Below are 27,305 nucleotides of genomic sequence, written 5' to 3' on the forward strand. Positions count from 1 at the left end.
GCAGCATTGTAACCTGCACACTGGATAAGAGTGGAAACAAGAGCTGTGGCATTGAACCTTGATAGCAGACCTCTTCGGTGTCCTGGCTGTTCTAAGTTTTGAAAAGCAAATTAAATTCACTAAGATATTTTCTTTATTTGCCTTTTCTGTTCAAAGGATTTTGCTGTTGTCTTGGTATTATGAATTGAAAAGTAACACTGATTTCTAATATCTCTTCTTTGCATTCTTGAAAGAAAGTATTACATTAATACAGGCCCTTTCACATACAGAGCTATCAGGAGTGTGTAAGTAATCTAGAAGAAGATTAGCTGAAATAGTTGAAAGCTTACATTATACTCTGCTGCTTTGTTTAAATTGATTTCTACGTAATCATGCATTCAAATACTCAGCACATCATTTATGGTTTTCAAATTCAGGAGAATATCTTGTCTTGAGAGCTGATTATCCCAGTATTGCACAGTTATGTCAACTTGCTTATACAGAGTAATGTAATCTGGATATAGCGAAACATCTTTACTGCAGAAAATATTTGTTAACAAGATGATGGTGTCAGAAAACATGATTCACATTCATGGTTCAAATGTTGTCTCATGGAACTTAGTCACAGATCAGATGTGTGCCAGCATGATATAGTCCTAAAGATTAACCAGCAGAAAGTCCTTTTTGTAGAAAACCACCATTTTTATCATGTATTAATTTTGTTTCCTCTTTCCCTCCAAATTTCAGAAATGAATTTAATGAATTACCAGAATTAGATTGCAACAAGAACTAATAGATGAAAAAGACATACATTAATCTCTTTGGAATCATCTTCATCTATCCTACTGGGCTTCATTTTAGTGTAGTCCACTGGCAAGTCCCAGCAGTCCCCCTCGTTCAGTTGGTAACACCGGTTATTCATCACGGCTTGCCGTTGCGGGGACATTGGCTCCAGTGGTGTCAAAATGGTACAGCAACCATCGCGCTGCCTCTGCTTGTTCATGCTCAGATCCAACGTCCCATTTTCATCGACTTCCATATCAGGATTCTGTCAAAACAAGAAAAATATTGTTAATTTGGCTTCACACTAGCAAACTGTTACCTCTCTGTGTTCTTCAATCTGATTGCCTAGCAGAATGATAAAACGCTTTTCCATTCCTGTATAGATTGTAAGCATTGAGCCCCCTCCCACACATAGCATGATGCTGTTACACAACATTAATGCTGTTAAAGTAGATTTCCTCCTGAATGGCTAATCTGATGTTTGGGGGAAGAGGGGAGAGTCTTCATTACCCTCCTGCCACCCGGCACACAGGTGCAAAATTTTGAATGAAAAGGAGAAATCTCTAAAGGTATTTTCTTGTCATTGCCTTTATGCTCTTGATTTGTTCTGTGACAGGTGAGTATCTATGAGGTAACATCTGCAAAATTCTTATTTGCAGTCCTGACACCTGTCTGGATGATTAGAGTAACAAAAACCAGCTAGCATCAGATAATCTTTGTTTCTTTGTTTATTTAACATTAAGAGTCAATGCTTGAATAGCTAATGTCAGAAAATTAAAAAGGGAGGTAGGACACCAAAACAAGTCCTTTTGGACACTATTTGCCAATGAGGAAATACATTCAAATTTCACAGTTTCTTCCCTGCAGATGTAAATGTATTAACATTTCATATACCTGTCTTTATAATCAATAAATTTAGGTGGTGGAATAGTTGCAACAATAGTTGTGCCAATTTCTACGGCGACTGAGCTACTGTGAAAAATAGGGTGAGTATGGGCTCTGACTTTTTCTTTTATAGAAACAAAAAAAGGATTGTCTATTATATTAGGTGAGGAGAAATAAGATATCTTAAAATGAAGACAAATTTTAAAAAGCTAAGGACACATAAAATAAAAATACCCACAGACAATCTCTTATCCTTTCAAAAATGAAACGCCCCACAAGGAATTTGGTTTCAAAACTAATGTGAATGCGACTGACTCCTCATTATGTCTGATAATTTTCTCTCCTCTGGAGTAACAACAGAGCTGCAGAAAAGCACTGTGAATGCAAAGCGCTCTTTCTGAAATACTGCCTTTTGTCAGAGCATATATCTAACTGCTGCTATCCTGCTAATTTAATTTAGAAAATGCTTGTTTATCTTCTCAGATTCTTTCCTTCAGTCTCAATATAGGGTGACATATTAGGAAAGAGGCCCCTTCTGGTTTTGATGCAGAAGATTTTTAGCATTTTATTCCAACTTTTTCTGTCGTGTTGACACAGAGAACAACTGCATTTATTTACATGCCAGAAAGAGATTTCCCTCTTGAACAGTATTAAATAAATTAATATAAAAAGCAGCATTTGAAAAAAAAATCACCAGCCATTCTGGCTTAAAACATGATTGTTACTAATACCTATTGCTACGGGTTTAGTTTGTTATGAATGATGAAGAAGCTTTACACAATGAGGGGAAGAAAACCTTTGTCTATATGTAGAAGCACAGAACATGTCTGCCAGCTCAAAAGCTCTTCTATAAGCACAATAAAGTGTTTCCTCTGCACTGCATCTGTCTACTTAGCCATCTAGTGGTCTCCTGTAGGTAGCACTGTACTGGTTGCTGCTGCATGTTAAATATTCATTTCTTAACAGCTATCAGAGTTGAAACTTAATGTTTATAATGAAAAAAAAATCTTCTGGTAAATCTTTAATGAATGTTAATAGTGCACTGTTTTTCTTAATATATAAAGCTTAAAATCGAAAGCTTTTATTTGTATCCGTAGAGCCATTTCATAATATACAGAGGCTCTATGAGCATACAGAACATTACTGACCCTGCAATACTGTTAAGCACATTTAAAGTCTCCTGTACTGGAGGATTTGTTCATTTCAAATGTATTATGCGATGACTTTAGAACTGTGATATCACAGACAGGCAAGAAATTATAACGTACAAGTAGCATAGATTTCTTTGTACTAGATCTTACAACCTTAGGTCCGATTTGTGATTTTTAAATGAAAATACATCATTAAATCTTAATCCTTTCACAAAATATATGAATCAGACAGTGTTTAGCAAAAAAATCAGTAGTGTAATTAATACCACTTGAGCAACCCAAACATCTTTTATAATTACAGATCTCACTAGTAAGAGACAAATTAAAAAAAGAGGGAGTACATGCTACCAGTATCATCAGTTTATATACCGATCGGGATTTCCCGAGATACTTGTGAGGAATTTTCATCTTTTTTTTTTTTTCCCTCCCTGCTTTAGCAGAGCCACCAGATTATGTTAATTTTGAGGAGGGAAAAAAAAGCAAGATGCACTAAAGCTATTCTTCTATCTATCAGGGCCACAGAGCAAGTGCAGTAAAAAGAAATCTTCATCAACAAACAGAATTACTAATTTTTACCCTCGCACAGAGATCCTGAGGCTTAGTGGAGAGGTTCTGAGGCATCTCCCTGCAGCGGGTGGAGAGATTGAGAATAGCAGTAGCAGCCATGTGTGCTGCCTCCATGTCATGAGTATAGTCAAAGCTGCTCTTGCTGCAGGTACTGCTGGCACTGCTGCCTCCACCACAACTCATATTGCTGCTGCTGCTAGGGGCATAACTGCTTGTTGTGCTGCTGGTTGGACTTGAATTCTTACAGTAGCGTTTAGCTGTGGGAAGAAATATGACAAGGATGACTCAAAAGAACGAGAATTCTGCATAAGTGAAGAGAAAAACAAACTGCTGGAGGTGAAATTTATCAATAGCAACAGTAACAGATGCCAAAAAAAAAAGTCCGCAATGGCTGTATTTCTTGATTTGTCTGTGACTTTTATATGCTAGATATGTGAGTTTTTATGAAATAACCTCCTGTAAAAATCTGCATGACATGATTATGAATCATTCTGACAAACAGGCTGGATTTAGAAAACAATAAAAACACAGAAACACTGCTTTTACCCCACATACATAGTCAGACAGAAGGTAGGATCTGCTCAGTTCATTCATTTTTATTAATGAGGGGCAACATAACGGTACAGGACCTTTTCCTATTTACATGAGCAAACCGTTAATTTAAGGCCTTAGACTCCCCAGAGCTGCTGGAGATCAAGCCCACTCTAAGGCTGACGGGCTTGGTCTCTGGGCCACAGTGCTACCCATATGTCCTCAAACACCCCATGCTTCCTAAAAGGTTCCTTCTTCCTGCATCACAGGCAAATATTATGACACTGGCCATCAGAAAGGAGAGGAACATGATGGAAGAAGAAAGGTGGTGGTCACATGTGAGTTTTACCATGGCTTGCACAAAGGCAGAAGCAGTGGCTGTATAAATGGAAACAGATATAAATGAAACGTCCCCACCTTCAAACAACCTGAGCACCTACAACTCTTCATAAAAACAATAAGGACCAAAGACACCCCTTCCTGCTCACGCTGAGGACAGCAGCACTCAGCCATACTCCAACCGAGAGAAGCCGCGAGCAGCCATAGAAGATCTAAGGCACGGGCAAAGCTCATGTCCAGCCTGTCTATATACAACGCAGCGCTGTTGCTGCTTTTAAGAAATGCTCCTTGCCACCAAAGGTGTTATAGTAATAATGGAAAACAGCCCTATTACCCCACTTATTTCTCCAACCCTCTTCCCAAATAAACTGTTTTAAAAGTATTTATGTAAAACGCAAGAAAGTGTCAGCTCATCTCCTAAATCTAGAAGTGCATGTATTTTCATAAAAAAAATAAAAGTCAAGATCAGAGGATACATACATGCATATTACAGCGACTACTTCCCCTTAAGATGGAAATGTATACTGCAGAGATCATACCATATAGCACACTATAACAATAACCAACTAGCATGCTGATTTAGAGAGCTATACAAAAGAAGGTCAGGCCCTAGCTAGAGCTCTTCCGTGATGGGCTCCATTTAAATGCCAGACTCTTCAGGTGTATTTGTCTGAGCAGACATACATATAATAATCTGCTCCCATGAGCACGGCCCATTTGTGAACTACAGGCTGCTTTGGTAGGCAGGCAGGGTTCAAAAGAAGAATCTGAAAGGAAAATATCTCTGCTAGAGCTTATGTCATCCTCCTTTCTCTACAAAACTGAAAAAAATCATGGCATTATTTTTACTGTAAAGGAAATAGTGTTTCACTTAATTCATAACAGATGGAGTTTTCTCAGGAAAGCCACATAATGCACAGGGTGTGATTTTTTTTTAAGTGAAGTGAATGCTAAACATCCATCACATTTCTTTGTTTTGAACACACAGTAGAACTACTCTAGCAGGGTATCCACTAATAATAAACCTGTGAACTATTTCTCAAGAGTTTCAATATTAATATAGTAGTCAGTGGTGGTCATTAAAAATTCATCATTTATCCATTGTTACTTTGTAATGGTATCCAAGACACACAAGAATTTTCCTATACTTAAGGAAGGAAATAATTGAATAATTCAGTTTGTACTGTGTTAACACAGCAAGCACCCTGTACCACTGAACTTGTCAAATTAGAAATACTTTTCAACATTCGTATGAACATATAAGACTTCTGTCACTTGTAAAAAATATTAGTCTTGTTATAGCAGGTCACATTTATACATACATAAGAGACATACTACATGGGAAATCATATGTATGAGAAGGTGTGCTAAAGAAAGGGAGGGAAAGAGGCAGCTTTATACATAAGACTAACCATCATAAACTCATGCAGGCTCTGATATGGACTCCTCTGTGGCCTTGGTCAAACTATATTATCCCTCGAATTCATTTTCCCTATAAATAGAAAGTTGCTTCTAAAATTTAGTTGTGTTGTGATTCACTTGCAAAACACTTTGAAGATGTAAAGTGCTATAAGCATGCTACGCAATTATTAGCTTTCAGATTACCAATAATTTAAGCAAAATTCACTTAGAGAGAAATGGCCATGGTTATTTTAACTTTACTATAGCTGTACATTTTAAGATGAGTCACAGAACCCAGACTGCTCATTTCACATTAGCTTTTCAGGAGGAACAAATATCACCAATTTATAATGAACTAAATCAAGTAGATCTCTAACAAAGGGCAAGATGCATTGTTTCAATACCAGATAATTCTGCTTGCTATGTTGCTCAACTCTGTGGCACCAGGTTTTGGAAACTCTGCAGTCCTCCCTATGCTTTGTGATCTGGAGTGAAACCAAAGTGGAGGACACCTATCCCGTTAAACAACAGACACAGGTTTAACCAGCTACATACCCATACTGGCCTCCCGTCAGGAATGCCTGGGGGCTGATTAAAAATAACCTCTCTAAGTCTATAGGCTCCTCTTGCTAATTAATAATGGAGGAATGGGAGAGATCCCAACAACATAAAGGACCAAAGTAAGATATTTGGAGTGGAATTAAATTCTGCCCAGGCACCCTCATCCCCAGTATTGCCTAAACACTGAATATGCTGTGTAATTAATTACAGTTTCAACAATTTTTCTGTCTTGCACAATAAGAGATTTATCTCACCTAACTTCAGATATCTGACCTAGTCATTACAGGCTTCCTCTATAGGCAGTGGAAAAAAATAGGAACTTTCAGGCAATGATTCACCTGACCAGTTCAGGAGGAGATGAATTGCTGGATACAGACAGGTATCTGTCTTTCTCCTTGAGTCTGAAAGGGGTGACAAGCTCAGATGTAGGTGTTGACATTATGAAGTCTAGATATGGTCAGATGAATCCCACTCCTAACACTTTCTCAGTGTTTTGACGGAAGGGTCCAGTCCTACTGGTGGGATGAGAAGAGCTCCTTCCATCACCTGAGCAACTGAAAGGGTTGCTGTCTTCTCTGCCTTCTGTGTCCAGCTGTTCTTATCTCTGCTGCTGTATACCACAAGCTCAACATTGAATACACTATGAAACTGGTTTTAAAAGAAAAACAAGCCCACAAACACAAGATTTCTCAAGAATTATCAGAGCATCCTACCCCACAATACAAAGTATCAATTTCCTGTTTGGTTTTTACTAAAGTTTATTGGAAAAAAAAACAAGAAAACAATCCAAAGGAGCTATTTATGTTCACGTCAGTTACAACCATACACTTACTGAACATATAATCCCTTTCTCTGATGACGAAAATACAGTGCTAGTTTACAATTAAAAAAGGATTGAGACATGAAGTTATTGAATTTTCAGATTCTTAGACTATTTGTCTCATATAGTCAGAAAAACTAAAGTGCTGTTTACTTGTAAGTTCCCCCAAAACCTCAGGCTTACTTTTTCAGGATGAGTTTTCAGAACTAAATCTGCTTTTATGTAAATGTGCTTGCTGACATACATAATAGGTGTGCACTCTGTACCTCCATAATGGCTTTAGTAGCAATAATTAATAATTTTTTTTACACCCAAATATTAAATCACCTAGAAATACTGCAAAGTTTCTTGAGGAAAAGTGGCTCTTTTAAGTGAAGAGCCTCTTCCTGAAATCTCTTCCTATTCAGTTACAATAATTGTCAGGAAAATCCTTGTCCCATTGAAAGTCAGTGCCAAAACATTGACTGATTTCTGTGTGCCCAGGATTTCACTTCGTCGTTCTAAGTATTTAGCTGATTTTCCTGAGGAACTTCAAAATCCTTTGCCAATTAAAGCCAAACATGCTGGAGTGCTTATGGAATATCAGAGAGATGTGAATCCTAAAGGTTTCATGAAAATCACTGATAGGGTACAAAGAAAAACTCGAATTAGGTCCCATCTCTGGGACCATGTTGGCATGTCTGTCTGGCCAAACAGCACACACATCACTTGGAACCAGGTACAGCATGTGCCGTCTCCTGTAGAGCCAGGTGTATGGAACAAATCCGCAAGGAATTAGCCTTCGTTTGGCAAACCACCTGCTTCAGCTACAATGGGCTTCAGCTGTTCTGAGTACACAAGAACCACCTATACTTGCTGTACCAGCATGAATCACAGGTCTACAGTGTCCCTCAGTCCTCTCTGGCTCACAGTGAAGCAACCTAGTCCCAATCTTATCTCCAAGTAAAATTCCTATTTATATCAAAGGAAGATGACTGTGCATAAAGACAGTGACCTATATCACCCCAGCCTTTCATTATTTAAGGCCACTGTTATACCTGTGTTTGATGTTACATGTATTTTCAAGTTCTGGTGATTTGGGGAAAAAAGTGGAGTTTGTAATTATTTGCTGAAAAGGGATCTCAAATGAGAAAAGTATGTATCAGCTGCTTAAGCATCAGTAATTTGTTCTGAAAATATGCATGTCCACAGGATCCTCAGCAATACTCTGATTCTTTCCTTTCTGCAAGAGTAGACAGAGCATATACACAACAGTTAATATCTCATTTACTTTCTATTAGTGTACATTCATCAGCTTTCTAACCACAGTTAGAGTTAGTGCTTTACCTTTAATAATGTTCAAGCCCTTATTCTGATACAGGCAAACAAGATGACTGTATGAGAGAAGAAAAAAGGGCACTTTTACTCTAAAATATGTTGCCTTTCACAACCCTTCTCTTTTCTGCTATAGTGCAAGAACATGCCTGTTGATTCTATGAGAAAGCAAAATACCCAAAATATCAGAAATACGAAGGCAAGAGCTGTAGCAATTTTCCCTTTCTCCACTTACCTACTTTTGAACGTCAGAGTCTGTGTTCAGGCAACAGCATACGTTGTTCTACACAGTATATTTATTTCTGTTTTCCTAAACAAAAATCTGACACCTGCCTGAAATTTCCTGCGGTAGTCAGTGAGTAGTATCAAATATTTTAACCAAAAAATAAACTGTTAACATTCAAAAAAAGAACAAAAAGAAAAGAAAACACAAAAGCACAGTTTGGTTTTATATATATATATACAGACACATATATATTTACACATATAATTGTATTGCTCTGAAAAATTCCTGATGCTACAATCCAAATCCTCGTTCTTTATCCTGCAGTTTATTTTTCTCCCCTAATAGAAATCCTCTTGCCTGACAGACCCCTTCCATTGTCTTCTCCTGAACTGAAGCCACTTTCAGCCTACTCCTAAACATGCTACTTATGTTAGGTTTTCCAGAGAATCCAACACGTGTATTCATGAGGACAAAATGAGCAGAAATGCCTCATTAAGTAAGTACCAGTGACTTCTGAAGTGCAATGAGATCCAGGTTTTCTACTTCCATATCCCCACAGAGCAAGTAGGTTATCTTTACGGGTTACCTGAACTACCACACGGAAGCGAGAATCCTAATGTGACCCTTGAGGCCAGGTCTCCCAGATAGCAATAAGGACCAGCTCTCTTACTTAGCTTTTACTGCGATCTCAGCACATCCCAGGAGCTTAACAGTTGGAGATGTTCTTTTGCCAGTGCAATAATCCTGAAGCAAGCACCGTATAAAACAACGCTTTTCAAAAAAGGCCTTTAAAATAACTTACACATGACAGCATTCCTCATAATACTATATGAACATGAAAACATGTCTTATTTGTATGATGTGTACATATACAACAACAAGATTAACTGCAAACTTGTCTCTCATGTATAAGAGTGTGCACCTCCTACCATCATATCCTTTGGGGGATATATCCCTGGATTGCACCTTGGGAGCTATGGCTCTCTTGCCATAGGCATGGTTGTCATAACTGTTATATTCAAACGTAGTCTTAGAGTATTTCTCTAGTTCCTTGGCCAAGTTGGAGCGGGGTGTGGTGGTGGGGACATTGTTTCTGTAGCCATACTGAGGGATCTCCAATTGCTTAACAAAGCACATGGGCCTAGAAATTAAAGATATGTAAAGTTTGTTAGATGCAGTTCAGTTTACTCTGTCTGTGCATACTTTATAGTTCAGATTAGAAAATCTTAGTTATTTCTTGTACTCAAGAGACAGCAATATATTATTGCATTTGCTTAGTTTGGTTATTTTCAGCAGACAAACAATATTTATTTTCTTGAACAAAGCCTAGACAAAATTAATTCTAATACCACTAAATGTACCCTGTAGCTAAAAGTATTTTAAAATTCTGTTTTAAAATACTTCAGGGGTTCCCCTTCCCCATGTAATTGCATCACATAGCAAACATTTTCTCTTTTGGGAGGTGAATTGAAGAGGGGCAAGAAGACTGACAGAAGAAGTTTGGACAAATTCCTTTAAATGTCAAAAAGAAAAAATAGCACTGGAAGCTCCATTTAATGGAGTTTCCTCTGAATTTCTTTCAACAGAGTTGTATGCTGTTTTCCTGTATGCTTTCCAAAGGAGGTAGTCCTGTTTCATCCCTCAATATACAAATCCATGTTCATCTTGAGAAATACACAGGAGTCTCACAATCTCTGTTGACTTTGAGCTGCTGCCTTGCAGGTCCTGCTCACCCTTAATTGCAAGGTTCTGGCAGGAGCTGAGATTCCTGATACACAGATACACACCTCAAGGAAGGTCCTGCGAATGAATACAGAATAAAACTGTGTGAGCTAAATTTCTCTTTTGTTTAGAATCAGGGAGGATAGTCACAAGAAGCCCTGACTGATCTCATTCGTCTATTGGAGAAACTTGTGAAATCTCAGTGAAAGAATGCTGTAGTGAACTCCTCCACTGTCACACTGTCTTCTGCATGTGGACACGGAATTCATCAGCTCTCAAAGCAAGTAAATGAAGGTCAGATCCTCCAAACCTTACCTATATAAGAAAGTGTTATATGACTGGGTCAGAGGGAGCAACTGCTACACAGTGCTGCATGTCTACCTACTGAGTTTAGCAGGAGGTAAAGATGATGAACAGCACATTTGAGGTGCTTCTGCTGGAATCAAGAATCATATAATCAAGTCTTTTTTATTTTTCTTTTTTTTTTCTTTACTGCATCTATAACCCGAGGAAATGGAAGGAACATTCACAGGAACATAAATTCAGTCAAGACTAGAAGTATCATCATGCTGACTGACAAAATGGAATGTGATTGAAATACGTAATTTGTAAGAAATAGGTTTTGAATATTATGTTTTTCTGAATTAATTCATTTTCATAGACTTTACTCAGGATATTTATGTAAAGATTACCCAAGAAATCATATTAGTCATACTATTCCCTTTGATTTATGTATGCTCATTCGTTTAGACACTTCTTCCACACAAAATATAGTGGGCTCATTTATACAATGAGCTGATATGAATAATATTGTGATCCTGTCTCAAGATAATCTATATTTAGCTAAAAAAAATGCAATTCAGATCCTGTACATTCAATGCAAATCCAAAATTTCTGTGGAACAGAAGTCCTATGAATTTGATGTCTTTTTAAGTAAGAAATTTTAAATGCAAGTGGGATGGAAACCGGGATGAAGACAAATTTTCAAGATTTACTCTTAGAACATCTCTGTCTGCCCATCAGTTGCCTGCATGCAAATATTATAAATAGCTCCCAAGTTCTTCATCTTAAATACTTCAATGACTTAAAGGTAAAAGGGAAGCAGGAGACAAGATGAAAGCATTATTTGAGTTGTCTATAAAATCCGACTCACAAGCAAAGTTAAGATTGCAGTGCAATTCCTCGGGAGTTTGCCAGCAAACCAGATGATGCTTTTGAGCGCTTGCTTTCTTTGTATGGCATCTGACTTCAGCGGCTTCCCTCTAATGTGCAGTGGCAAAAGCCACTGCATTTTCAATCTGCCTTTTTCCATCAAGTGAGAAACTGTGTTATTCCCTCAAAGGGTGTTCTTTATTAATAGGTTTTGAAGAACCCTTCTCTAAGAAAACTGTCTGGGATGATGTATGAAAAATTGTACAATCTGAATTAGGGGCAGTTAAGATAAAGCCCATCAAAAACAATATGAAGAAGGAAAACAAAGTCACCAGGAACAACAAAAAACCTTCTGTAGATACGAACCACAATTCTGTGTTCTTAGCTCTATGGAAAGACTGGTTTTCGAAAAGACCATCAAGATTAGATGAAGTTTTAAGAGGATATTCAAAGAATGATGTTGATAATACAGTAGAAAACTTTCATTTTAAGCAGCTCTATCAGATTCTTAATCTAGAAGACAGCTAAATACTAAGAAACCTATGGGATAAGTAGGAATTTCTGGGAACTAAATTTGCGGCTCTTCGAGGCAGCTGGGAGGGATGTACCTATCCCATCCCACAGAGATCGCAGTATCCATGGAGAAATTCTGCAGCTCTTGGGGCATCATCAGAATAAGGCTGGTACAGTCATGCAGAAGTCTAGTTCTTTTACATGTATCCTTCACACTTCAGCTCCTTAGCAATAATATTTTTTCCACCCACGTATCTCAGAAGAGCAGACAACAGCACAAAGCTGGATACAGCTTTGGATAAATGCAGAATCCTATATGGATGAAGATAAGGGGTATATTATGTCAAACTGGTTCAAGGTCCTTCCTGTATGAAAATTTAGGACAATTTTTCTCTCTTTCCATCCTTCCTGGCAGTGAGTGGGGGAACAGAGACAAAGAACTAAGCCTAGCCTTATTTTGGAATCTAAACTATACCTGACATTTTTCCAAGTGTCCTGCCAGAAGGTGTACTACCAGTTTGGTAATGTAAATAGGGCTTCTGGTTTAATTTAAACTGATATTTACTAGTAAAAGCCTGCTGAAAAAACCAAGACTTACCGGTAAATATTAGTTTATTCCCAAAAGATACCAACTTTTTTCACATTGTTCTTAGACTTTGCACTCCAGCAGTCATCTTTACACCAAACAATGCCTAAGACAAAAATGAGCTTTTCAGCTTTACATGTATTTGCCAAAATAATTACCCACCCTCCCCCATGTAAATTGAGTGGGAAATATACACTGTGAGAATTGGATCCAGAAGCCCTAATTCTAACTCTTCTTTAAAGGAAATATATATGTATATACAACATATATAAATATAAATTCTCAGAGTAGGTGAATGTGTGATGAATTCTGCATAATAATAAGTATTATAGTGATTTCTAATACCTTAAAACCCGATCTGATGCCTGGTTTGATTTTGACACATCACAGTTCTGATGCTTCTCTTGAGCTTTAGCCAGTTTCTCTGCTGCAGCAATAGGACATCCAGAGAGGCTGCAATTACAGAAAGGAAATTTAATTGTCTTGTCCTGCGTAGTTTCACATTATAGCACTGATCGAATTACTCCTTCTCCTCCTTAGCCAGCATCAGGAAGAATCTAAAGGAAAAGTTTCCAAAAGCCTTTTGGTCATACGTATTTTTTCTAGAATAGACTTCCCTTCTTCTGCTTTCAAAGTTGCATGGTAGATCTTACATCTGCTCTTCTTCTCTGACTGTACATGGGTAGATTATTCATGGATGTCAGCCAGTGAACATACCAATAGGAGAGGAGAATATAAACTGGAATCTACTGTGCAGCTCTGCTAGCAGACTTGTGACCTTTATGCATCTACAAATGTTGCCAGTGACATGGCTCCTGAAGATGATTAAATGACAACACCGTATAGGCCAAATCTTGCACTGCTTCACAGCTCATTCACCTCCATTAACTCCAATCTTTTTGCAAGGATTATAAATGAGTGCAAAGTTTGCTTTGGGTCTCTAAGTCTACATCTCAACTATGTTATACTTAGTGTTTGTTCATGAATTTCAGCCTCTAAAGTATGTTTTCTACTAGTATATGATGTAACATGAAAAGTACTTCTGCACTTGAATTGAAATTCAATTAAATTTGCAAATGCTGAACTACTATTGAAGTGACAATAATAAGCCTGATTCTTCTGGAAAAGGTTTAGAACAGGGAAAAATAGATATATTGATGCCAGCAGATGGTGCTCGTAGTGAAGCTGTAAAAACCTGTGACCTGACAATGGAGGGGGTCCTTTCCTTGTCATAGTCTATTGCGTGCTTATGTGACTGCAGCTCTCTGTGTTCTCCACAGGGAAAGAAATTAAAATGAAAGGCAAATGAGTGCATTCCCAGATGTTCCCTTCTGTACAGGAAATAAGGGAGAAAAAAAGAACAAAAAAAAGTGAAGCAAGCAAAATGCCCCAAAAGCTGCAGAAAGAGGTGAGCACAGACTGCAGACTGCTCCCCACAGCCCTCCCTCGCTGCCCTAGTTCTGCAGAGGGGTGACGGGGCTCTGTGCGGTTTTGGAGTCATGCCAGAGGGCAGCTGCGCTCCACTGACATGCTCTTCTTCAGAGACCTCAAATATTCTAGTAGATATTCAACCAGAAGTGAATGCTGCTTCAAGCAGCAGTAATTCCCATAAAGACTTCTCAGAGGTTTTTGCTGCATCTACTGGCAGCATCACTGCAGAGAAGAAAGGGGTACCAGAGCTTATTGCAGATGGATTGGTACCCACAAGAGTCTCCCAGGAGACATGCACTTAATCTGAGGGGCTCTAGTAAGCCAGAGCTTGCTAAGATGGAACGTCCAGTACCTGTGTAGTCCTTTAAGACTTCATGCTACAATTAACAGTAAAAAAAGGAATTCAGTAATAGGAACCTCGCATAGTTCCTTTTACCCTCTTACCCTCATTTCCTGTTTTTTTTTAAAGTTGTAAAGAAATAAGCAAGATCTTGTTCTGTGGGAAAATTATGACACGTACTAAAAATTACAGTAACATTTTGATAATTTTGTTATTTGTTTGACAGAATTTAATAGGCAATGGCATCCTTTCTGTAAGTTTACGTTACTAATCTTAGGAAACTGTAGAGCAGTAGCTTTTTTTTATTGATCTTCTTTTGTTTGGCTAGAATATTTACATCTAACATTTCTGACTTCTCATTTTTAAATTTAATGAGACATTTTCATAATGTTTCTTAAATAGGCAAAATTCTCATTCGGTTTTAGCTGAATAAGGACTTTGGGGTGGAGACTGTGGTCAGTAGGAAAGCTAACTCTTATAATGTCTGTGTACTTAGATGCCATGTGTCATGTATTAAAAAAATCATTTTTAAGTGTAGAGTGGATTTTTTCATGCACTATAAGATAATCCCTGAAGAGAGTGAAGTGTGAGAACAACAACTCTGCCCTAGTCCTGCTGATGTTGGCAGACCCTTCTCCCCGCAACATATGCTCAAGGAGTCATACCATTTGTTTCGTACCACTGCTGTTCAGCTAATATCGAAACAAAAAGAAAAAAATCCACCCAAAAAGCTAAAGGATGCTTAAAATGTCTTCTGTGGATCAATTCATCCATACTGAAGCAAATGCACACTCGTCCTCCTCAGAAAATACATGAATAAATGTTACTCTTTAAAATGGATAAAGCACACAAAGCACCATCTGTCAATCTTAAGAACAAAACAACAACACACACACACTCACGCCCCCCCGCCAATGGACTGCTAGAAGGGCTGCAGTTTGGAGGCACTGTTCCCTCTAGATTGGCGTCCAGTGACGGCATCCTTACCTTCGGTGGGAATTCCTGTTGCTATTTACGTGGCCCCGGCCTGTGCAGCCTGGTGTAGGACACTTAAGAACATTTTCATGCATGGCAAGAACTTGACAAGGAGAGTAAGAGAAAACAGCAGAGTATGAAAACAAGAAAAAAAAAAATCAAATCCCAGTATATATGAAACCATTTTACAACAAAGCAGGATTCATTAACAACCAGCATTCCTCAAAATACACGTGACACACATAACCAATAAAGCCTGATGAGGGAAGTAAGTATTGTGACCCTATGCTAATTAACACAGGGCAACAGTGAAAGTTATGGAGGTTACAGAACCTATAAACAAATGCATCTCTGGTGCAACAGTGGAGCAGAAGACTTCCGACATCTTCTTCATACAAAAAAACTGAGCAAGGATCAGCTCAACAGTAAAGTGTGAGCTAGCATCAGTCCAATACAAAATTATGAACTAGCAAAAGTCTTTCAGAAAATGTACGCATTCATAATGCATAGCTTTATACCCACAGTATCAAACTCGAGAGCTGAAAATCTGCTCTCAAGTTATACTGGTAGATCAGTGAATTATTTGAAACACACCTCAATACAACCCGAAACAGAATTTAACCCTAACTGTAAGACAGCCCAATTGAGTAAGGGCCAGTTCTGCCCACTTCCACACAGATATATCATTCATATCTATATGACGAGCAGAACTGGTCCTTTCATTTTTTCTTATATTCCTACGGATGTGAAAATTGCAATGGATATAATTTTTTTCAAAAGACTGAAAACTAAAAATAAGCACTTAAAAAATCAAAAGATGGCGGGGAAAAAAAAAATGTAGAAAAAAAAAGTGGTACAAGCTTAAGCAAGTAAACTGATTTACATCTGCATCCATTGCAAGCTGGATGGAAAACTTACTCACAAGGCTGCTCAGAGCAGCACCCCTCTAAATCCTAAAGTTCATGCTATGAAGTGCCAAATTATCAAGAAGTTTTTGGTAACACTAAAGAGTTTTGTATGATGTGAGACATATCTGAATCCATGTCTCAGAGCTGGATGGCAGTACATCACTCTATGGAAAAAGGCCAGCCAACCCTTGCAAAGTTCTGTTTTTCTCATACAAGAACTAGTCTGGAAGCCTGTATTCAGTTCTCACTCAAAAAAAAGATTTAATAAAATCAGTAAATTCCTTGACTGAGTTAAGAACTGAATAAAAGCTGTTCAGAGACTCGAGAATTTAACCATGTATACTGATTAAAAGATACCCATCATCATCACCCCATCATCAGTATACTAAAATGTGTATAGATGCAAAAGCTTTACTCTGAAATTCCTACTATACAAAGCTGTTCTTGAAACATGCTTCACAAGGCCAACATCACAGGAAAAAAACAAAAAGATGAGCTCACCTTTTTCATTTTAGTAGGTACAAGAGCATGCAAACAGTTTAAAGCTATATTCTTCTTTGATTTACAAATTCTTCTAAAGAACCTTTTATTTACCATTTGTAAAAACAAGAAAACTTTGAGCACGTGAATAAATATTTGTGTTTCAGAAAATTACAGGGTCTTGCAAAGCAGAGAAATTACTCTATTTGTTCTACTGTATTCAGAGACCAACCAAGCTACGCAAAGTTTCGTAAAGCACTTCCTCATTACTTTACTTCTGGAAGAAACCACTCTACCATGAAAGAGGAGACTTTTTATGTCTGCCACTCTTGGTGTGCTAATCTACTTCTATTTTCCTATCCTTCAGAATCTATGTTCCTTTGGAAACTGGGGACCATTTTATCCCTGATTGTCTTTATAATGTTTCCTTTAGGCTGTTGTAAATCCATTGAGGTTAGGTCTATAAGTGCTGATGGACAGCGGGGATTTTAGGTCCATAGGCTTCAATGGAATAACTCTATTTCAAAATTGGTGTGAAAGAGGACTGGATCTTAGCTAGACACTTGCCTGGTGTAAATCAGCATAGGGCAATTACCTTCAGCAGAACTATGTCGATTCCACCAGCCAAGGAGGTGACTTCCAGAAATGGAGCCCTCTGCCTTCAGGTGAACACCCGTGAGCTCATATGGGTGAATCTCCTTCACAGAGAATCCGCTGACACAGCAGGAAATTCCACCCATGTGACTGACAGGGGAATATTACTCAAAATCCTGAGCTGTATAACTAAGTAAACAGCCATATTGTTATTTTTAATAATATAACTTAAATATAATCTTTGTTTAAGACACAACAAGAACAAAGGAAAAGAGTTGCAAGTTTTTCAAGTACAATTATTCCTGTACAAGGCAAGAGGGACGGTTGATGTGACATCAGCACGCAGAAGTAAAAGCAGTGCACATCGTCTGAAAAACCTTTTTTCTCTGTTGACTGAATACATCTGTTTAAGAATAACCTAGCATTCTTAAAATCAAAGAATACAGCTTTAAAAGTTGTTCTTTTAGTGTAAAAGTTAGTAGAGAATGGAAATGATGGAATAAAGGAAAAAGTATAACACAGAACAGTTGACTAAGTTGAGACAAACCATACTGAAAAATGAAATTAATTTTTTAAATAAAAGGTTTTAAAAGCATGCTAGAAAAATCTTTGTAGTTTTATCCCCAGTTTCCATGAAACAATGTGAACTTACTTTCTGGAGGGACCCTATCTTTGTGTGGGCATCCTGACAAACTGCGGTGATGGGGGTAAAGCCCCGTTACATGGCCAGTTCCATCACACCCAGGGGTAGGACATTTGCTCTCTTTCTTTTCTGTTCTTGAGGGATCTATAATTTACAACAAATGTGTCAAGTGAATGACGCTTTTCACATTTCTGTAAGAAGGTTCATTTAATCACGTAATTTACTCTTTGGTAAATGTTCTTATGAAAACTAGAAGAAAAAAAAAACACCTTCTACTTCTTAACACAGTTCTGTCACTTTTATCCCGTTATCTTCTTTTCAGACTGCAGGCTCCTATGATCACAGCAATATCCATTCACAGTGACTGGAAAGTGACCTTTTTATAGCAAAGCCATACCATTGTCAATCAATGTTCTGCTGGCAAGCATCAGCTCAAGGGTGTAAGGTCATTTGGAAACTGTTTAGTTGGAGTTTCCCTTCTTTACATTCTTATTTGCCTGATGTATTAAGGTCTGCAAATGTACTGTCATAGAAGTTCAGTGTCCTGACAGTAGCAAACCCAGCTCTTTAGCATAATGATTCAATGATTCAGCACAAATAAATCCCTTTTCTAAGGCTCACTGAGGAGATTACTCTTGTTTTATTTAAATTCCTTATGAAGTGGTAGAAATTATGTAAAGATTCCTTTCTCTTCAATAAATTATGGTGGGGTAAACACTGTAATCAGAATTACTGAAAGTATCACTTGCTGTGTAAATCTGGGCTGTTAAAAACATGCATATATAATGCTTGAATATTCACATGCTTAAAAGGTTAACGATCTTTTAGAATGTTGGACTTTCTGTCTACAAATCAATGAAAAGTCTAAATAGACTTTTTTTTCAACAAAATAAAGTTTTCTGCCAATAATGTAGTGGAACTGCTGGTGAGATTAATCCTGAACTAGAACTTTCTCACATACTTCATCAGCTTTTTTCCTTTAACAGAATATCTGTAAAATAACACCCCCACCCTTCCAGCCCAGCATATGATACAAATTACAACTTATCACCTTGACCACAGTTGCCAGATTTTGGAGACTACTGCTGATTTTCATATTAGTATTAAAGTAATAAAATTCAGAGTACTCTAACTGCTACCATTTTGGCTCAAGATCAGTCAACATCCCTCTTCCACTTTTTTAGTCCACTCTCTTTTCAATACCCAATCTCAGCTACCCTCATTTAAGTATTTTATGCTGCTCTTGTCATTACTCTGCTTCAGTAGTTATGCTTTCATCTCTGGAAAATAAAGATTTTGCTACTTGTTTTCCATTAAGTCTTACATTAAATTCCATCCCAGCTTCAACAAATGCAACCCTCAGTACAATCAGTGGAAATTTCAGTACTTGCAGAACCTCACATACAACCCATTTTTTTCAGCATGAATCAATACAATCCAGAGTTCACATTCAGTTGTGGACTTATTTTTCCTTGATTTCTCTCTGGTAGCTTTTATATATATATGTACTTCTACATCCCAAGTTCTTCCAAAACACCTTCATTTTAGAGAAATTCTTTAGCTCATTGTAATGACTCTCCAGGTCTTAAATCCATTCTTAAATTTTAATATGATACTTAAACCTTGTCTTTTGAAAACGCAATCCCTAATTATGAAAGTTTTATTTTACTTAACCTGCATGTTGACTGCAGAATAGTTCTCTGTTTCATGCTCTTTAATGATAAATACACGTACAAATCTATCTCCAAAGTGCTATACAGTTATCACAACACTCCTGGAAATACCATAATCTTATATGACAGGAAATTGAAGCAAAGAGATCAAGAAGGTAAACCCAAGGCCACAGAAGGAGTTAAATGTCAGAGGAGGGATTTGAATTCCTGCCAGATAGGCCTGTGCTGAGACCACTAGAACAGCAAGCCCACAGCTACACACATACACAACTCTAAGCAACTTTTCATGTCAAGTACTTTGGGATGTGTAAAAGTATTAGGTAAGTGAATAAGTAATGTAAATGAAATATAAATAATGTAAATATAACAATATTCAAGGACTGCAAAAAATGTAGATGATTATTAGACCATAATGGCTTTTTAGACACTTTAAACTAGAGGAACTTTAGCTACTCCATTTCATCAGAACTTCGCCAAAGTCAATGAAGGTATTCTAATTTAGAGCAGCTGAGGATCCGGACACTTACATCCTACAGTGTCAAGCAAATCCTCCGCTGTATTCAAGTCTATGCTATAAAGTTATAGCATGTATCAGATCCTTAAGAGCCCTTATGGTCTGATGAGTCAGAAAAGATGCTGTACACTATTCTTAATGATTTCAAAACTTGCATAAAACCATACTTGCACAATTTCCCATTGCTTTTAATGGAAGACACTTGACTAAACTTTCCACAGCTTTACACAAAACACGGGATACTCTTCTGTAAATCCTTTTCTGCTATTTGGGAGAAATATTGCATCGTTTTATTTAATTCTGTAACCTTTCCTCACTCCTTGCCACAATGGGAGTATTGCCTGAGTGAAGGATGTCAGAGGACTCAAAAGGTTTTAAAATTCATAAATTTCAGAAGAAAGCCTGTTTAGAAGGCTTTAAATGGCAGGAAAAAAAATGGTTAGTGGTCCCTTAACAATTGTTTCAGTGATCTCTGAAAGCAGACCTCTTGAAGCCAGGAGGTAGTTCTCACCGCAAACTTGCATACCCAAAAAGGTTCCACTTAACCATATCGTACATCTCTGTGGGTGTCTCTTCCAGGACAATTTGAAAGATAATCTGTGAGCTGAGAACAAATTATATAAGCAATTATCTTACTTAAAGCGTCCTCTCTCAACTACCAGAATATTTCCTACGTTTTTTTAAAGTAAGGAAGGAATAATTTTTTTTCTTCCTTTATTAAAAAAGCATAGAACGATCCTCTCCACAAAGTTTCTTGGTCCAAAGTACCACAATATTTAGTCCCTGGCTGGGGTTTGGACCTATTATCAGTTCAGCCTGCAGCACCCAAGAGATCAGATGGTTCAAAGAAGCTGTAGAATTTACTTAAATAGGAAGTCCATACTTTTGTTCCTTTCAGAAATTATGTAGTCTTTTTGGAGACAGCAGATCTATATGCAGAAATGCTTTCCCAGGCATACATGGACTGGAAGGGCTGGACAAAACCAGAGTTAAAAAGCTCTTAAAAAAATTAATATTGGTTTGCCATGTTTTCTGTGGTTTTATTACAGACATATATTCAAAGGGAATGTACCTACAATAGGTCATATGCGAACAACAGTTAGCACAACATCCACATGGCTATGCAGTAATACACTAACTAAAGTTGTCTTCCCCAAATACCCAAAGTTACTACAGCACTCACTGGACCATATATTTTTGCTTAAAACAAACAAAACTTCACTAAAATACATTGCAGAAGAGTGTTTGACATCAGTAATTTCCATGCTTTTCTAAAAGACTGGTCATTACTTCTCTTTAAGGCGTGTAAAAAAAGAGCAAAACCTTCTTGGACTAAGATGTCTGCCTACCTGACTGCCACAGGCAGATCTTAGGGTATTACTATTTCAAAACAGGGATTTATAAAAAGAAGAAAAATGCCCACCATCTCAGTTGTAGAAAGGAAACCAAATATTTTTACAACAAATATAAGATGAACACAGTCCCTGCTTAGCATCTTCCAAGAAATACCACGACCTCAACTTCCACTAAAGTCAATGGGAATCAGGGGTGTTCAATGAGTCTCAGGAGGTATTGAACACTTTATACAACACGGCCCTACGTGTACAGATGTAGACAAGTTGAAGAGGGGTGTGGTAATATAAAGACACCATCACCATGATAATCCCACAAATTAAAAGGCATTCTAAAGGTAACCTTTAGCCTGTTCTTTTTTTTTTCTTTTTTCTTTTCTTTTGTATTGAATTATGGTCAAGGCAGCACCTTAACTGTTTCCACAATGGAATGAAACCAGTGAAGTGGAATGCACATAAGAAAGAAATTGCTATTGATCTCAGCCCAGGCCACACCATGCCTTGCATAGCAAATGGTTTCCATTACCTTACTATCTTAAGATAATTAATGTGCAGTCACTGCCGCTATCTTATGTTATCGGTCATTCTGATACTGTTCAATTTCTATCAGGCAATTCTACATTTTAGATGGGCGGGGCTTCATCAATAACTGTCATTTGATGATAATTTTATAAATCATGATGCCACCTACCCAATCCAATCTGTAAAATATGCACTTCATAGCTGATTGAGTACCTGCTACATAAAACCCCACTCCCCAATATAGTTTGCAATGTAATTCTCTTCATTGTTTTTTAATTAATACTATGAAATATATTAAAAACTTGAGAAAAATCTTTGCCTCTTTCAACATGATCTCTTATTTGTTTTGTTTCCCTGAAAAGTTATTTTTTTAATTTAGCCAAAAGATATCCACTGAAATACTGTACATATTTCTAACACTGCAGAATGAATTCTTTTATTTTATAATCGCAGCATGATGCTATTTTACAATCATGCCATACTACTACAATTTAAATAAAGTTCCCATTTTGTAGAATTAACAACTTCATTACAGAAATCTATGCAAAACTTAACACGTTCGCTCACACTTTCTCATGACATAGCATACGGTATATAGAAATATTACCTTTACCATAATATGGCTTTTTGACATGGCCGTCACTGGGTTTAGGCTTCCTGTCATCTCCAGAAAGGTGTCTTGGAGACTGTTCCTCAAATGATCTCATATTATCCCTCCTTCCAGCTTCCACTGCCATTTTTTCTCTCATGGCTTTTGCTCTCTCAGTTTCCAAAGCAATTGCTTTCTCAAGCAGGGTTAAGTTACCTTTTGTCATATCAAACACTTCTTCAGACCTATCTGAAGTAATAGAGGTGGTATCATCGTCTCTTTCATGACAACCATCCTCCTTTGCACAGCTAGAAAAAGTCCTAGATCTGGGGCTCAACTGTTCTTCAAGCCTCATTAGGTTCATCATATCAGAGTAATTCCGGTCTGGTGTTCTTCCTTGGAAGTCATCTTCTTGCCTGACATGCTGACGAGTGTTCATGTTTTGCTGTTGATTTCTTTCCTGTGGGTTTGTCTCACTGAGTTTCCTAGCCAGATCAAAACACTGGTTCCTTAAGCACTCCAAACTGCTGAGACACACCTCTTCATCACTCTCCTCCACCATTTTTTCCGTAAGTCCATTGTTCACAGGCTTCCCTAGCATTACATAGTTCATATTCCTATTATCTTGCTGTGAAGTATTGTCTGCATAATTTCTGTCATTAATGTTTTCTGAAAGCACTACACCATGTCCTTGTGCTAATAGTTTAAGGGAGTCCACTGTTTCCCTAACAACATCACTGTCTAAATCTAAACTCAGCTCACTTTTCCGACCAATATTTTCATTTTTGTCACTATCATCTTCCAGACTATTAGATGTATTGCTGTTCATTTCTGATTCTGTCCTGGCTCTGTATGCTGCATCCTCGGCAATTTTGCCAAGATTTAACAATGACTTGGCCACCAGTTCATCGTAATTATCATACTCATCATTATTGTTATCGTCTTTTTCTGTGTCTTGCATTATTCGAGTATTGTGACAATTCATTTGATGGTCTTCTGCATAAAAAACAGAAACAAAGAAAGAAACAAAGAAAGAAAGAAAAAGAAAAAGAAAAGAAAAAAGTGGCTACAATTGGAACTGTTGTTGCAATTGCATGGACAGAAAACAAACTGCATGTCAAATACTGTTAATCATACAGCAATTTTATAACACTAAGGCCCATGTGAAGTGAATTTTGCTATAGCCCATAAGGCTATTTTTGTTTCTTTGCTATTCACATGAATTTCTTTCACAGAACTGCTCAGAAAAATGCTTTCACAGTACCTCAATCAAAATGCTAATTACTACTACCGCCAAATATTATGGCATAAATACTTATGTTTCTCCTTTCACTTCTATATTTACAGTTTTATGGGGTTTATTACAATCATATTACTAATAAGACATAATCGCCTAGGTTTCCAACTTCTCTCACTCCTGTATTTCCTGTATATATGGTAGATGGCAAAGGAGTGAGTACTACTGGATTTATTCTCTTACTGATGAACGCCATTCATCAGAAGAGAAAGAATATACACCAAGTGGGAAATTGTCACTTTTTTAACACCATACACACCATTAACACTAGATAACCAATAACTACATCCACAGATCAAAATGGCATTTTACTTAGTGGATCCATCAGCAGCAATCAAAATCCCTTATAATTTTAAGTAAATACGCTAGCCCAAATTATATGGTCATACATGTATGATAGGGCTGAAATCTACTGTCCTGTATATTGTAACATAATAGTGCAGAGTTTCCACATTTTACTTAGCTTTGTTTTAGTAACTGTTGAATAATAGAGGGACAACTTAATAAGATGAAGCCAATGTTAGGCCCTGAGAGTGAGATTCATGTCACCTAACTTTAGACATGAGCAAGGAAGGCATCTATATCCGAGTAAGCTATTCAATGTTCCCATCCTTAGTAAAAGAAACAGACACTTTAAGGATACAGTCCACCTGATCTGGTTAAGATATCTTCTTGAGAATAAAATTAATAACTACTAGAAGTGCCTGTTTCTCTGACAACAAAGAGTCTCGGAGTAGATGCCTACCTTAAAGATATCCATATGTGGTCAGATGAACATCACCCAGAGAGCACTTTCTGACATCTCATGTTCACTCAGCAGTTACATCACTCTTAGACCCATTCTTAAAACAGATATACATTCATCATTATTCACTAATGAACGTCTCATGAATTATATTTTGATAATCAGCTACTCAAGCAATATTTAAATGTTTTGCATCACAACTGGAAAAGAAAGTTCCTAAATCTGTCATTACATTGACATGCTAGGCCAGTTTTTCATCTGGTGCAAATTGAAAGAAACCAGCAGAGCTAGGACAATTAACACCTGCTCAAGAGCTAGTCCATCAACTTCTGATAGCATCTTTTCAGCTCAGATGTATTTTCAATACTGGTACACCTAAGTATGTAGGATCTTCTAAAGTGTGACTTTTATGTTTTGGATTAAACAAACCAAAGTGGGAAGTTTCAGGTAGTAGGTGGCTTGTACACTAACATTTTGATGATAGGAAATAATTTTTCATAAAAATAATTTTTATGTCAGTGGACAAGATAATAAATCAGGGTTTTAAATACAAAGCTCAACAGCACAATAATTAATATTTCAGCCACAAGATAGTATTCCTTCTACACAGTGGTTAGGGATCCTGGGATGATAGTAGGCTGTAGTTAAGCAGCAGAACCGACACATGAGTAGGCTACGTCTAGCAAAAAAAAAGCTTTAATGGTAAAATATTATATTATATATATATTATGTACTTGAATACAGTGGGAAGATAATTAATAGGGAAGGATGTATAGTATTTTTACATGACAAGATACTTCATGTCAATTGTGGGTTACCTATTTGTCATCAAAGGCAGTTTTATTTTAGTTGCTGTTGTTCTCAAGATAATCATAATTCATATTTATGTTTCAGTCCCTCAAAAACTAAGTATACGAGAGTATCAAATTTTCAGTGTAAAAATAAGGGATGCCACTTATACTTCCTATCTGAAAAATTTCCATCTTGAATGACTGGATAATTAGTTTGTGCTATTTGAAAGGCAAATGTTTTGATACACTAATAATAATTTTCTAAAGTGAAATGTACAAACAAATCCCATATTAATTTAAATATTAAGGATAAAACCTGATGCCAAGAAAACTGTTCAGTAGAAACTGCTGCTTTTATGGGGTGCTTCTTGTAACTACGTCTGACGGACAGTCAGACGTAGCAGAAAGAACATCAAAGTAATTAAAGAAGCAGTGAGCTATAGCTCCAAAATTGCCAATGCCTTCAAGTTTAGGATGAGATATCTACAAACACTGGTGAAATCAGTACAAATCTAGCTCTAGCAGGGTACTGAAATAAAGAGTAGGAAAAAAACGTATTTTCTCAATCCATCCAGAGAACTGTTCAGGTACGCAGTGACTATTCTAGGCCAACTGTGAAAAGTTTCTGGGTTTGTTTTTTAAAAAAGAGGTTTTGTGTTTGTTTTTACATGAATGACAGTCATGTAAACTATCACCAATGGGAGGAATATGTTATACTTTGCCTCCACGACAGTGAAAAGTCAAAATACGTATCACGTACTGTATGAGTGAAGACATATAAATTCCTTTTGAGTAGGTGAAGCTGGGTGAAAGCTGTAACTATAATTACATATATATATATATATATATACATATAACTATATGTATATATATGTGTATATATATATATATATACATATAACTATAATTATTCTGTTTGTTTGGTTATATCCTTTCCAGTTCTCCTGCCTGTTCAACCCTAAAAAGAAGAAGAAAAAAAGGTGGTGGAGGAGAAGAAAGTGTAAAGCATGAATCCTGGATAAGAGAGTCACGAAAACAAAATATTTTAATCAAGTTTCATTCCTCCTCTTTTAATTTTTAGCTTTTTCTTGCATCCATTTCCTTTAACAACTATTTTGCTCATGTTTCTTATCTCCATGCAGCAGTTTATTTTAATGAAAAGGATATTTATGTATAATATGTCATCTCCTCAATGACAGTCTGTTGGACGCTAAGCCTGCTCTAGTGAAGTCCCTGTGCCACCTCTTTATTAAACTGAAATTTTAAGTACTGAATTAGTTTGTGTAATAGTTAAGGGCCTTCTGGAAAGTACGTTAGCCTAGCAGCTCTGCATGAACCTACGTGCCTTTTCTTTGATTCAGCTCTGTAAAATCTAATCTTGCTTTCGTTTCACATTTCTATGCTTCCTAAGATTTAACCGTTAACTTGATAACTACCTTTACACTGTGCTGCTTAAAGACTATTTGCTAAATGACTGCAAAGCATATAGGACTAAAACACCTACTCTACCCCTTACATAAGTATTTTAACCATTGACCCAAATTGCAGATTTTTTATTTGGCAAAGAGGCTGAGTTTGTCTCAAAAAGAAACAAGTTAGCCAGTTTAGGTGAAGAGCGAACAAAGTTATATATCCTTTTTCTGTTAGCTTTAGGGTTGCGTGGACGAGGAATATGCAACACAGTTCAAAAAGAATATCAGATTATTTTAGCCCTCATCCGCACAATAGTATGCAATTAGGTATTTTTGATTGCAAAATTTATTCTTTTTAACTCTTGGCAGATATAACAAATGACAGGAGGGAAATTAGAGTGAAGAGTATGTGGAATAGCTATAAAGAGCTGGAAGTCTTTAGCCATCTCAACAGAAGTGCACTCTTGTATTTCACTAAAAAAAGTGAATAATTTGATTTCTTATTGCAC

At 37.0% G+C, this 27,305-nt stretch overlaps 1 protein-coding gene across 4 annotated transcripts in view; it reads right to left on the reverse strand.

Moving 5' to 3' along the window:
- MYT1L (myelin transcription factor 1 like) overlaps positions 1–27,305 on the reverse strand; it is a 129,381-nt gene that overhangs the window by 60,123 nt on the left and 41,953 nt on the right. For 3 of the 4 annotated variants that reach the window (XM_068395869.1, XM_068395857.1, XM_068395846.1), the window contains exons 5-11: positions 22,576–23,547; positions 17,911–18,045; positions 15,289–15,379; positions 12,876–12,983; positions 9,487–9,698; positions 3,375–3,622; positions 791–1,027 (exon numbers count right to left, since the gene is read on the reverse strand). In XM_068395869.1, the coding sequence (XP_068251970.1) occupies positions 791–1,027; positions 3,375–3,622; positions 9,487–9,698; positions 12,876–12,983; positions 15,289–15,379; positions 17,911–18,045; positions 22,576–23,547 (2,003 nt within the window). Of the gene's footprint in view, positions 1–790; positions 1,028–3,374; positions 3,623–9,486; positions 9,699–12,875; positions 12,984–15,288; positions 15,380–17,910; positions 18,046–22,569; positions 23,548–27,305 lie in introns of all 4 variants that reach the window. The other variant, XM_068395838.1, reaches the window with a different exon arrangement.

The sequence above is a fragment of the Nyctibius grandis genome, chromosome 1 (genome assembly GCF_013368605.1).
Source record: "Nyctibius grandis isolate bNycGra1 chromosome 1, bNycGra1.pri, whole genome shotgun sequence".
Classification (NCBI taxonomy): Eukaryota; Metazoa; Chordata; class Aves; order Nyctibiiformes; family Nyctibiidae; genus Nyctibius; species Nyctibius grandis.